At 37.5% G+C, this 12,401-nt stretch overlaps 1 protein-coding gene across 3 annotated transcripts in view; it reads left to right on the top strand.

The window, feature by feature from the left end:
• Positions 1 to 12,188, top strand: part of TRRAP (transformation/transcription domain associated protein) — an 87,929-nt gene extending 75,741 nt beyond the window's left edge. For all 3 annotated transcript variants that reach the window (XM_054391219.1, XM_054391220.1, XM_054391221.1), the window contains 6 exons: positions 4,024 to 4,249; positions 4,816 to 5,033; positions 7,437 to 7,621; positions 9,238 to 9,441; positions 10,627 to 10,821; positions 11,904 to 12,188. In XM_054391219.1, the coding sequence (XP_054247194.1) occupies positions 4,024 to 4,249; positions 4,816 to 5,033; positions 7,437 to 7,621; positions 9,238 to 9,441; positions 10,627 to 10,821; positions 11,904 to 12,188 (1,313 nt within the window). The remainder of the gene's footprint in view (positions 1 to 4,023; positions 4,250 to 4,815; positions 5,034 to 7,436; positions 7,622 to 9,237; positions 9,442 to 10,626; positions 10,822 to 11,903) is intronic.
• Positions 12,189 to 12,401: the final 213 nt, after the last annotated feature.

The raw sequence follows: 12,401 nt of genomic DNA on the forward strand, positions 1-12,401 counted from the left end.
TTTTTTTTTTTTTTTCTTCTTAAGAATGAGCATAGCATCATTTTGGTAGCTCTTTCTTTAACTACCTTCTGTTTTTTGGACAACAGAATGTTATCCAGGAAATCCAAATCAAGAGATTGGAGTTGGCATCGTATTTGACCTTGGTCTGGTCTTTTCAATCTTGGTTTCCTAGAGCTGACAGATAAACGAGAAGCCTTGCTTCATATTTCTACTTAACTGTGATTGAGATTTTTCATGTTTATTGGTGCTCTCCAGAAGTTCTTAGGAGATTAAAAAGAACCTTTGTGAAAGCAGAGGCTATGTAAATGTCTGCATAATAACTTCAGAAGCATGACAGTTCCTCTTTCTTGGAGAATGCTTGGATCTTCTTCTGTGTCATATGTATAATGAAGGATTTAAACTGCTCTGCAAAGCTAAGTTTATATTTCAGTCCTAAGTGGCATCTTGCATCATGAATGTCTTGGCTCTTTAGTTGAATATCCTTGGGTCATGAACTTTCTTAAGTGGCTTTGTCTGTGGTCAGAATAATCTTTAATGTTCATGTTCAGTAGGTCAAGGGGTTTGTGGCACCAGGGCTTTTGACACTAATATTGCTAACTAAAATATTTTTCTTCTGGGTTGCTTCATGAGGTGTGATAGTACAGCCCTCATTCAGAAAGTATGAAACTTTGTCTAGTTGTGTTAAGAAGCATAAGATTTTTTTTTTAGTCTGTCTCACTAGCAGGAAGATTGTGCCCCCTGTTTCTCTTTTCATTCAGAGTGGCAAGAAATTGCCAATTATGCTGGGCTGGATGGATTCAGGTAGCAATTTTAGAGGCATTCAAGCCTTTGAATGAACGTATTTGTTTGAAATACCTATATCACACTGTAAAATCTTTAGCAGCATTGAGAACAGAGAGCAAGCTTCCTGAGTTGAAGTGCAGTCTGTAAAGTATCGTGGTCTTCTGTGAATATCTCCATTAAAGACGAGGAGGTGAATTTCTTGTTCTGTTTAGGAAAGGGTGGTATAAACAGGAAGGTATTTTAGACCAGCCTGTGTTAGCTTGCAAATATGTTCTGCAATAGTAAGTACTGGGAAAATGGATTTGTTGGAAATAAAAATACTATTTATATAGATTAAAATGCCTGCAAAGCAGAGAGATTTTGTTCGCAAATAACGTCTGCTCTTGTATTCCCCTTTCTCCCAGCTGAAGTGATTTTTCTTCTCAGATAGGCTCTCTGTGACATGAGCAAAAAGAGTAAGTGAACTCTCTGTTTTTCCCATCTGCCACTGGGAAAGCAAAACATCAAAAAAAATCCTAAAATAGACATTTCAACAAACTAGAGCTATTCTCATGGTGAACTGAAGGACTCTTTTTGTAAGGAATACATATTGATGCAGATTTTTACTACTTTGGTGATTCCCATTAGCACAAAAACTAGTTGCAATTTGGAGATACTTTCCTGTGCTTCAGGGATTCAGGGGATAAATGATTCAGTAATTTTGTCACTTTCATGAAATGATTTACTCCCACTGCTCACTAGAGGGTAGGCTTGGGATTATAAAAGAAGTGTTTTACAGTGATACTGCTATAGATGCACTGCCCATACCAAGTAGGAAAAGAAAAGTGAATATTGCAGAGTTATGCTAATATTCTAACATCTCTAAATACGGAACTGCATTTTTCATTATAGACTTCTTCTTCCTGTGGATGTGGAATGGATTTTCTGTGTGCTGAGTTTTTGCTCTGTTGTGGGCTACTACACTTAGGACTTTCACTGATACTATGGCTACAGAATGAAATATGTTAGGTTATGTGTTCTTTGATGCTTTGGTTAAGTAACAGCATAGCAAAATGAAGGAAATCCTAGGTTGCATTATTTTATGTGGTAATAGTATCCTGTCCCTGGAGGTGTTCAAGGCCAGGTTGGATGAGGCCTTGAGCAATTGAGTCTAGTTGAGAGGCATCCCAGCATCCATGTCAGGGAGGCTGGAGTAGGTGACCTCTAAGGTTCCTTCCAACCTAAGCCATTCTATGATTCTCTGAGAAAGAGTTTATGTATGGAATGATATGAACTCTTCTGATTAAAAGAACAAATGTTCTGAGCTTGATTATAAGATTCTCTTGTAGGTAACAGGAGTTTTGAATGCTTTTAGTTGTGGTTGACGAAAACTTTTCTCTCTAGTAGTTGCTGTATGCATGGACTTAATTTGCTATTAGCATACTTGCAGATGGAAGCTTATAGCACATTTAGGTGGTCAAATTAATTTCCTGTCTGAGCAGCACTTTGGTTTTCTTTGCCCACTTAGGAATGTATTATGTGAAATGTAGGTTCTGCAGTAAGATTCAAACTCACTTTTGAGACGTAATTTTCTGTTGTGTTGAACTGTAATGGAGATTCTGTCCTGCTTTAGCTGTAAATCCCAAATGCTGAATCAACATTGTCAGTCTCTTTTTTGCTGTTACTTTTTCACTTGTAACATAGTAAATGACATCTTTTAGACTCTGGTACAGAAATGTTTTTGTTTTTTTTTTAAATTGAAGCCTGATAGTTAACTTGCATGATTTGGGATGCCATAACTAATGAGATTTACAAAGAAAGCAGTTTGTTATCTAGCTGTAATTATTCTCTCATTGTGGTGCTGAAGTACTGAACCATCATTTCATTTGTGCATATACTTTATTCCTTTTCCCTCTTTTTGGAAATCCACATAATTGTTTATTTGTTCATTTGTTTGCTGTGTTCTGAAGATGGCATAGGTGTTGGTGCAGAAAATGGTCAATATTGTAGTCATTTCTCTTACAGAATTAATTAAAGTGTATTGAAGACCATGTATTGGCCTTGAGAAAATTTTTACTTCACTTGCATGTGGGCTAGAGAAGGTAGTTTCACACTGCAATAATGTTTTGTTGCAAAGGAAAGAGAAGGCTTGTTTGCATAATATTGTCATTTTTGCTTAGGCTGTCATATCTTTTCTTCCTGTGGTGGCCTGCAATTGTTTTCTAAGCCAGGAAAGAATAGAGTTTTCTTGCAGCTCAGAGCAGGAGAGTAGTGCTAATAGCAATTTTCCTATTTGTCCTGCAGTTGCTCACAGATTCTACATTGTGTCCTCAGCTGACGCTCTTTTATCCCTTTAAAAAGCCTCCACTGGTGTAAATAATATAGTTTTAATGAAACAGACAGAAAATTATAGTACTAGGCCCTAAAATAAAGTTTATTTTTCCTCTTTCACTAATGATTGGATCTAATCTAATCATGTTGGTTTACTACTGCTGTCTCTCTATGCAGTCTGTTTGGTTGCAGTGTGTAGGCAGCTAAATACTGTAGCATTATTTAAAATTCTTCCAGTATGTTTGTCTAATGTTTGCATGACTGTAAAACCAGGAAAACCTAGGGAAGTTCATTATTAATTAAATAATAGAGCATATTTTAGAGCTGCCTACAGAAAAGAGGTAGCAGCTTCTGACGGGTTTAACTTACGGATAATTTTAGGACTTTACTAAAAAAATTTCTGTAGAGATGAAATATTCACAGCCTATCACAAGCAGTCCAGCTCTGTGTGTGTGTTTGGTTTGCACTATTGAATTGTGTGATTTGTTCTCCAGCATCTGCTGTTGTGATGTTATTGCCATGGTATGATCCTGTGCTAATTGTGCTGACTCTTTCTTAATGATTCTTACGTCTCTTCTGTGTGTGTCTGAACCTGCTAGTGTGTTTAGGGTTTGTAGGTAGCTGTGTTCCTCTGCTGGACTTGCTTGGTAGTATTCTTTCTCTTTTTAGTGTTGATTTTAGTAGCTCTCCATTTTACTACAGTATCTGGGACTAGTGTGATGCTTTCATACTTAACAGGTGTGCCCTGTATAGAGGCTGTGGCTGAAAGAACCTCTTTGAAAATGCAAATTTCAGAGACTTGATAGTTAAATACCCTGATAGAATTTGAATGTGTGTGTGTGTGTGTGTATATATATATATATATATATATATGTATGTATATATATATATATGTATATATATGTTTGTTTGTTTGAATTTACCTTTTAGACTTTGACTTCAGTGTGCCAGGGTCAATGAAACTCCACAATCTTATCTCCAAACTGAAGAAATGGATCAAAATCCTGGAGGCAAAAACTAAACAGCTTCCAAAGTTCTTCCTCATAGAGGAAAAGTGCCGCTTTCTAAGTAATTTTTCAGCTCAAACTGCAGAAGTGGAGATACCTGGAGAATTCCTTATGCCAAAGCCAACACATTACTACATCAAGATAGCAAGGTAATATAAAAATATCTTCTGGTAGTTGTAGTTCTGAAAACAGAGCGAAAAATGGAAACCTTCTCTGTCCTCCACTCTTCAAAGTAGATGTCATGAATGTTTCAATTACATGTGTAGAGTCATGCTTTGCTCTAACACCTTTCTTTTTTATTTCGTCCTCTGGCAATTTTGCATTGACTCACTAAGCAACTGTTGTACTGTTTTATGAAGAGTATATTTGGTTTTCTTTTGATACAAGTTGAGACTAGTCACCCTTTTGTAGTCAGTAAAGATACTGTTTTTTCCAAACAACGACAAAGAACTGATCTAATAATTAATTTTTGCTCAAGAGCTGTGTTTTCTTAAAAATGAATAAACAGAGTCAAATGTAAATAAGTGCTTTTTTACAAAATAGAAACCACGGGCTAGCTGGGTAATAAAATTGCACCTTGAAATACAGGTGCACTGCCTTATTTATTTGATTTTCATGTTTGCTTGGTGTTTTGGCTTTTTGTTTGTTCGCTTTTACATCGTTTGCATCAGAGGAGATTAGATCTGAAGTTTTAACGTCCTTTTCTTCCTGATAGGTTTATGCCCAGAGTGGAGATAGTTCAAAAGCACAATACTGCAGCTAGAAGACTCTATATCCGAGGCCATAATGGGAAGATTTATCCGTATCTGGTGATGAATGATGCTTGCCTGACGGAGTCACGGCGAGAAGAGAGGGTGTTACAACTTCTTCGCCTGTTGAACCCCTGCTTAGAGAAAAGGAAGGAAACCACAAAAAGACATTTGTTTTTTACAGGTACTGAAAAGAGATTTTGAGTGAAAGGTTGTAATTACTAGAGTTTTTGACAGCTGCTAATCATTGAAGTTTTTATATTCAGAAGGCAAATTCCTGTCTGGCTAGGTAACTACTCTTTTCTGGCATTATATAGCACCCCTCTGATGGAGTACAGTTGATTGCATGCAATCTGGGGTGCTTTTAGAAAAGTTTACACACATCATTTGTGGTGTAAAGTTCAATTGTGAATAACAAATATAAAGCAGAGGCATGCCCCTTGGATCTGTTGCTATGGAAATGGGATAGATGTACTTCAGAACAAGCATTTAGTCACCTGGTGAGGGACAGAACAAAACTTTTCCTCCCCATGTCAAGCTGTAAGAATATTGATTTTTTTTTTTTTTTCCTTCCCCTCTTCCACATAACACAGAAAAGGAATGAATTTTTATATATACTTTCTAATTTTTTAATACATTTTATGAATTCTCTGAGATAAGAAAATGTCTTTGTGATTTGTGAAGTAACTTAATAGATCCATGGTGATGTTTACTTTTTAGGAATGTATACTGACTGGGTAGTTGTTGCCAGATAAAATCCTTTCATAATCTAGATATTAGATGCAGGAGTTCAGTTCAGTGCACATCTCTGATCCTGTAAAAGGTTACCTGGTTTGGAGAGTGCCCTTTTGCCAACAGCTCCACCTGGCAATGCTTAAACATTATGGAATTAACTAACATAATGATAGGGAGGTCTTAATGGGGAGAGTTAAGGAGGGTTCTAATATGATTTATGTGTAATAAAAAGGTCATATTGTTAGGCATTTCAAAACAGAAAGAGTGAATGAAGGCTGAACACACAGTCTTAATTTTTTCTCTTTCCTTCTTTATCTTGGCTTTTTCATGTGCAGATTATTAATTATTCATTCATTCGTAAAATGAGAAACAGAATATGAGAATCTTACCTGGCAACTTACTTGGTCTGCTTGTGATTCAACTACTGATGTCAGTGCTTTAAAATAGTTAAACTCATGTGTTTTCCAGATACAAAAGCTATTGGCATGTTACAGCTTACACCTGTGTAGTTACTTCATATGAAAATTTAAATATGTAAACATAAATATGTAAATATAAATATATAGCTGCTGCCATGAGCTTGGGTGGCCAGATGATGCAAGTTGCAGTTGACAATATTTATTTGAATTCTAACTTTAAAAAGACCAAAATGTACAAGCCAAAAGATTTGTTACAACAAAAGCTAGTGTAGTATCTGCATATGTGATGACAATTTTGCATCACTCTGAGACCAAAATAACAGAAATGCATTAGATAAAGCCTTGAAAGAGATGATAAACAAGGCCTTTGATACAGACATATATCTTCTGTATAACATGATTAGTGAAGTGACATGTTTTCCTCCAAAAAGCTTTTTCTGGAACCTATCATGTTTTTGGCAATAATTCTGTGCTGTGGTTTGATACTATTTGAAAGAACTTGAAAAACATTCATTTCTCTGCTGCCAAAGGTTAATGGAAGCAGACCAGAAGAAATAGCTCATTAACACCCCTTCCTTCTGCAAAATGCATTTTCTTCTTTAAGACCGAAGAAATTACATCAAACAATTTAAGTGCATTTAAACAACTTTCCTGTGTATATTTGAGGTTAATTATTACAGCTTCTGAGAGAGAAATAATGAGAGAATAGTTTAGATGGTAACTGGAGGTTGCTGTCAAACAGTACAGGCCTTGTCTGTCTTGATGTAGGTGGGGATACACATAAGACTCAGTAGGAGTACATCTGTTGAGTACCATGAAAGTGCAAATGGTGTTTCTGCAAGTTTGATGTTCATCAAGGAAAATTCAGTGGCTTATGTTTTCTTATTATTGAATATTTCCTTGGTGTCTTCCCTATGTTATTTTCAAATAGTGTCATTTAAACATCTATTCCTCAACTATGTGCAGGTTATTTTCCACCAGCTTTTCTGATTCACTTTAAATACCTTGTTGAGTTTAGTATATTTGTGTTTCAGAGTCACTTTTATTGACATAATACCAGGGTCATGCAATCAGATATTGCAGACCTGTATGCATCTGAACAAAATATTACCCTCTTTGCTGCAGATAAAGGGAATTAGGAAGAATGATTAGTGCTCAATGTTTTTGCTAATACAGTTGAGATGTTCCTTTTAAGATAAAAAAATCCTGCTATCATACTTAGTTTTCTTTTTAAGTGAGCTTGTGAATTAGATATCAGTGTAGTAATAAAAATCTTCTCTTGATGCACTTGAGTTGATTATCACAATCCTGTTTTAAGGGTTGATGATTGCATACTAATTCTTCTCTCAGTGTTTGGGCTATGGATTAACTGTTTTGGTTTGCTCTCTGTGCCCTGCCCCCCTCATCTCTCACCCTTCTCAAATTACCCCTAGTGCCCCGTGTGGTAGCGGTTTCTCCACAGATGCGTTTGGTTGAAGACAACCCCTCTTCACTTTCCCTGGTGGAGATCTACAAGCAGCGCTGTGCCAAGAAGGGCATTGAGCATGACAACCCTATTTCCCGTTACTATGACAGACTGGCAACCGTCCAAGCACGAGGGACTCAAGCTAGCCATCAGGTAACATAATGTAGAATGAACTTCAGTCACACCCTAACTGTAGTGTGGCAAAATTCCTTCCTGCCCTAATGCTTCACCCCTCATTGGATGTGAGACAGATATACTTCGCAGAGGTGATGTTTTGATTCGGGGTGGGGGATTTATTCTGGTTTTGCTTAATGTATTCTTGGAAACTCTTCTGTCTGTTTGGTGGTTTAGATTGTCTTGGAAAGCTTCAAGAAAGCTGTATTTGTATTAACCTAGGTTGTTTTGGTAACTGCAACTGAAAACAGAGAAGGTGGTGATTGGTTTTTGGTCCTTTGGTGTAGTGCTTTGGAAATAATTAGTAGGTAACATGGGAAACAGCAAACCTAATTTACATAAGCAGTTACAGCATGGTGTGTGAGGCAGGCTTCCCTGTGCTGTTCTAATATCCTAAAATTATGAGTGAAATAATTTCATCGAAGTAGACTAAAAACAGTTGAACAGCCTCACCCTAATAAATGACAGTACTCAGAACCAAGCTCCCTCTGTAACCTCCATCACACATCCAATGGTGATAAATAAGGTTATATTACAGGGTTTTTATCTTAAGGTTAATGTAAATTCCTTGCATAAAATGCCAATCCCACTTCCAGTAGAGCTATTAGAAAACCCACAGCACAGAGGTATCCCAGACATTGTTTAGAGAAGCTATCTTTTCAGCCTTCCTTTGTTACAAAAGATAAAAAAATGTTGCATAACATCTGTTTCTATTTTGAGAATTTCCCTTCAGGTTATCAAACTTTAAGAGCCATTTAATTGCAGTTAGTATGACTATCATAATTTCTGGTGTAATAGAACATATCCTAAGTTCACCTGGTTTTTCTAATTAATTTAGCTAGGGTATGCTACAGCCTTTACATATCTTGGTAGATCACAAATGTTTACATCTAGGGAAAAACTGCTGCCCAGTGTTAACGTACAGAATCCATTGACTACAGGTCTAAACATTCATCTTTTTGTCTTTTTGAGTTAATTTTGCTTTGCTAATAGGTGATGCAAATTACCCAGTGTCTTTCTCTGCCTTGTGTAATAAAAACCCTTTACCTTCTACCTTGTGTATGTGCAAACCTTACAGAGAGCCATCTTTAGGTTTCATGCTTTTAAGGTCCATTATGCTTAAAATAAAGGATTTTATTTTATTGCTGCATATACATCTTGCACTGAAGCTAGAGAACAGTGAGGTGTGTTCCTTTAGATTCCTGTAAGGAAGTGCAACATTGTGAGTTGAACTTCTGATTTCCTTGAAAGCCTTGACCAGGAGGTGTTTCTGATTATGTAACTTTTCACTTTCTAGTTTTCTGACATGCCAGTTAGCAGTTCTCATGCTTATATCATTTTAGTAAACATTTAGTCTCTAAATAAAGAATGTTTTCTAGCCCATCTAGAGGATGGGCTAACAAAATAGCATGTGTTTTGATAAAGAAGTCAGGAGAACAGTGTTGGATTGAAAGCATCTCAGGTCCAGGAAGGTTTTCCTAATACGGGATAGAGCAGTTGAGAGAAGAAATTCAGTAGTTGCTTTTGGCATGCTTCTCTGTTGCTAAGAAATGTATTAAAAATTAACCCTTGCAACTCATATTTTCCCTGTGTAGGTTCTGAGAGACATACTTAAAGAAGTGCAGAGCAACATGGTGCCACGCAGCATGCTGAAGGAATGGGCTTTGCACACATTCCCCAACGCCACCGATTACTGGACTTTCCGAAAGATGTTCACCATCCAGTTGGCCCTGATTGGCTTTGCAGAATTCATCTTTCACTTAAATAGACTCAACCCTGAAATGCTGCAGATTGCCCAGGTATGCTTTAGTTTGGTGTAGATGCATGCAGATTGCCCAGGTATGCTTTAGTTTGGTGTAGATGCATGCAGATTGCCCAGGTATGCTTTAGTTTGGTGTAGATGCATGCAGATTGCCCAGGTATGCTTTAGTTTGGTGTAGATGCATGCAGATTGCCCAGGTATGCTGTAGTTTGGTGTAGATGCATGCAGATTGCCCAGGTATGCTGTAGTTTGGTGTAGATGCATGCAGATTGCCCAGGTATGCTGTAGTTTGGTGTAGATGCATGCAGATTGCCCGGGTATGCTTTGAGCAAATGGAAATTTAGACTCTACTTTTGAAATGATTCAAAATGGTAATTTGCTGTATGTAATTAACAGTGCCTTTCAGCAGGCTATTCATTTATATGTGAATGCACATCATGTAGGTAGTAATTTAAACTGCAGTCCTCGTGGACATCAGCTCTACCTTCTGTGGTGATAATTTAGAACTTTGTCTGTAAAATTGTTCTTGGGTATTGGAGCTGTTCATGTAAATGACTGATAAGGCTCTCTTTTTAGTCCTCCTTCAAATCTATTGCTTTGAATGTATCTCTGCATCAGACAGATTTTAAAATAAAATGTAATAAAATGTAGAGCTTCATTTTTCTTAAAGGGAAATGACCTTTTTTCAGATACCTTTTTTTACCCCTTTTTTTTCAGATACTCTTTTCAGCATTGCCATCACGTTAAGCTACAACTCCTTTTAATAGTGATTTTTCTGCTTTAACCCAACATTTAAAATGAGGCTTGACACCTTAGTAGGGCAAAGGTGGTATATATTAAAGTCTTAATGCCATTTTAATGCATGGCAGGCTATACCCTGTATAGCAATTACAATTCTTTAATCCCTCTAGCTAAGCATTGAGATGCTTACCCAGAGTGTACAATGCACAGAGAATGCTTACTCAGAGATGGGGTGCACTGAGAATTGATATCTGTCTGCAGGGCTCCTTGTAGGAGAGAAATACATACCTGACTTTGTCCATGCCTTTAATTCTAACTTTTTTTTTTTTCCTCAAAACCTGTTTGACTGAGAGTGAAAAGCTATTGGAGTATTGTCCGTACTCTGAGGATTAAGAGTAAAAAAGAATTCATCTTCTTTAGGTTTCATTAATGAAAATCTGTTCCTTTTAATTACTGCTGTGCATCTTGCTTTTAAATCCAGGATACTGGCAAGCTCAATGTGGCTTACTTTCGCTTTGACATTAATGATGCTACCGGAGATTTGGATGCCAACCGTCCGGTCCCGTTCCGGCTTACACCAAACATTTCTGAATTCCTTACCACCATTGGGGTGTCTGGGCCACTGACTGCATCTATGATTGCAGTAGCCCGCTGCTTTGCACAGCCAAACTTTAAGGTTTGTATACCTTTTGAAAGGTGATTCTGTCATTCTGTCGTGTGCAGGCATGTGGTGTTTGGTAAATTGCAAACTAAACTGCGCTTTCTTGGTTAAACTAAACTTGAACAGTCCCTGTCTGATTTTGAATCTAGCCTAAGGTCATCACAAAGGCCAGCTAAAATGTCTGCAGTGTGCCTTTTTGGAAAGAATAGGAGCAAGATAGGTGTAATTTTACTCTTATTTTGTTAATCCAAGCTGGTTGTTTCTGTGCTCTAGCCTCTGGGCTGCCCAGAGCGGATGTGGAGTCTGCATCTCTGGAGGCTTTCAAAACCCACCTGGATGCATTCCTGTGCAGATTACCATAGGTGATTCTACTTTTGGCAGGGGGGGTTGGACTTGATGGTCTCTCGAGGTCCCTTCCAACCTCTTAACATTCTGTGATAAATCCTTCCAGATTTCTGGCAATGGTAAGCAGTGAAATGACAAATTCAACATCATTTAGAATCTTCATCATAATCTGTGAATAGAAATGTGTCTTGTCCCTTAGTTAGCAGAATAGAATGCAAAAGATACACTGTTACTTTGATGGATTGCAGCTCTTAGCAGGGTGTAGTTTTCTAAAGAGAGAGTCTAACTTCCTTTTAAACCCTAATGCTTTCCAAAAGGGGGGCACCCTCTACTTAGGCAAGCAATTTGCACCAGACAAACCTTGCACATAGTGTACTGTAGCTATGGTGTGAGCTGGTTACTTTTTAAAAGATGGAAAATACCCCAAAATGTTTTTTTTTTTCTTTGTCTAGAATGCAACAAGCTGTGTTAGTATATTTTTAAATAAGTCTTCTTCTTACCTTACAAAGCCATGTCTATACCTGCAAATGGATTTGCAGATGTCATCTAAAATTCCAACACCTAAGTGCTGTGTGCCCAATTAGACTTGCAACAGTGCTTTGGTGCAGTCCCACCATGAAGTTGGATGCTCTTTTGGGCATCTCAGTGTACTAAGGACATCAAACTATTAAGAGTGCCTCCAGAGGAGGGTGTCCAAGATAGTGAAAGGTCTTGGATTAAATATAATAGTCTGTTTTTTCTCCTTCATATAGGTTGATGGCATCCTAAAAACTGTGCTACGGGATGAAATAATTGCATGGCACAAAAAAACACAAGAGGATACTTCCTCTCCACTCTCAGCAGCTGGACAGCCTGAAAATATGGACAGTCAGCAGCTGGTCTCACTGGTTCAAAAAGCTGTTACTGCTATCATGACTCGACTTCATAATCTTGCTCAGTTTGAAGGAGGAGAAAGCAAAGTCAACACTCTGGTAGCAGCTGCAAATAGCTTGGATAATCTCTGTCGTATGGATCCTGCCTGGCACCCCTGGCTCTAACTTGAAATTTCTAATAGCTATTTTTGCTGCTGTTTGTGGTGTGTGAGCCATATATTGTGTTAAAGAAAATGTGAAAAAAGCTTTCTAGACCATGGCATCCCTGTCACACTGTGTTTTGTCAGTCTTCATTTTAATTGTGTTTACAGTAATATGACAATTTTACTGGTTTTAGTTTCTTGAGGGGACATTAGTTTCATGAGGAGCCATTTCCTC

Source organism: Indicator indicator, chromosome 22 (genome assembly GCF_027791375.1).
Source record: "Indicator indicator isolate 239-I01 chromosome 22, UM_Iind_1.1, whole genome shotgun sequence".
Taxonomy (NCBI): Eukaryota; Metazoa; Chordata; class Aves; order Piciformes; family Indicatoridae; genus Indicator; species Indicator indicator.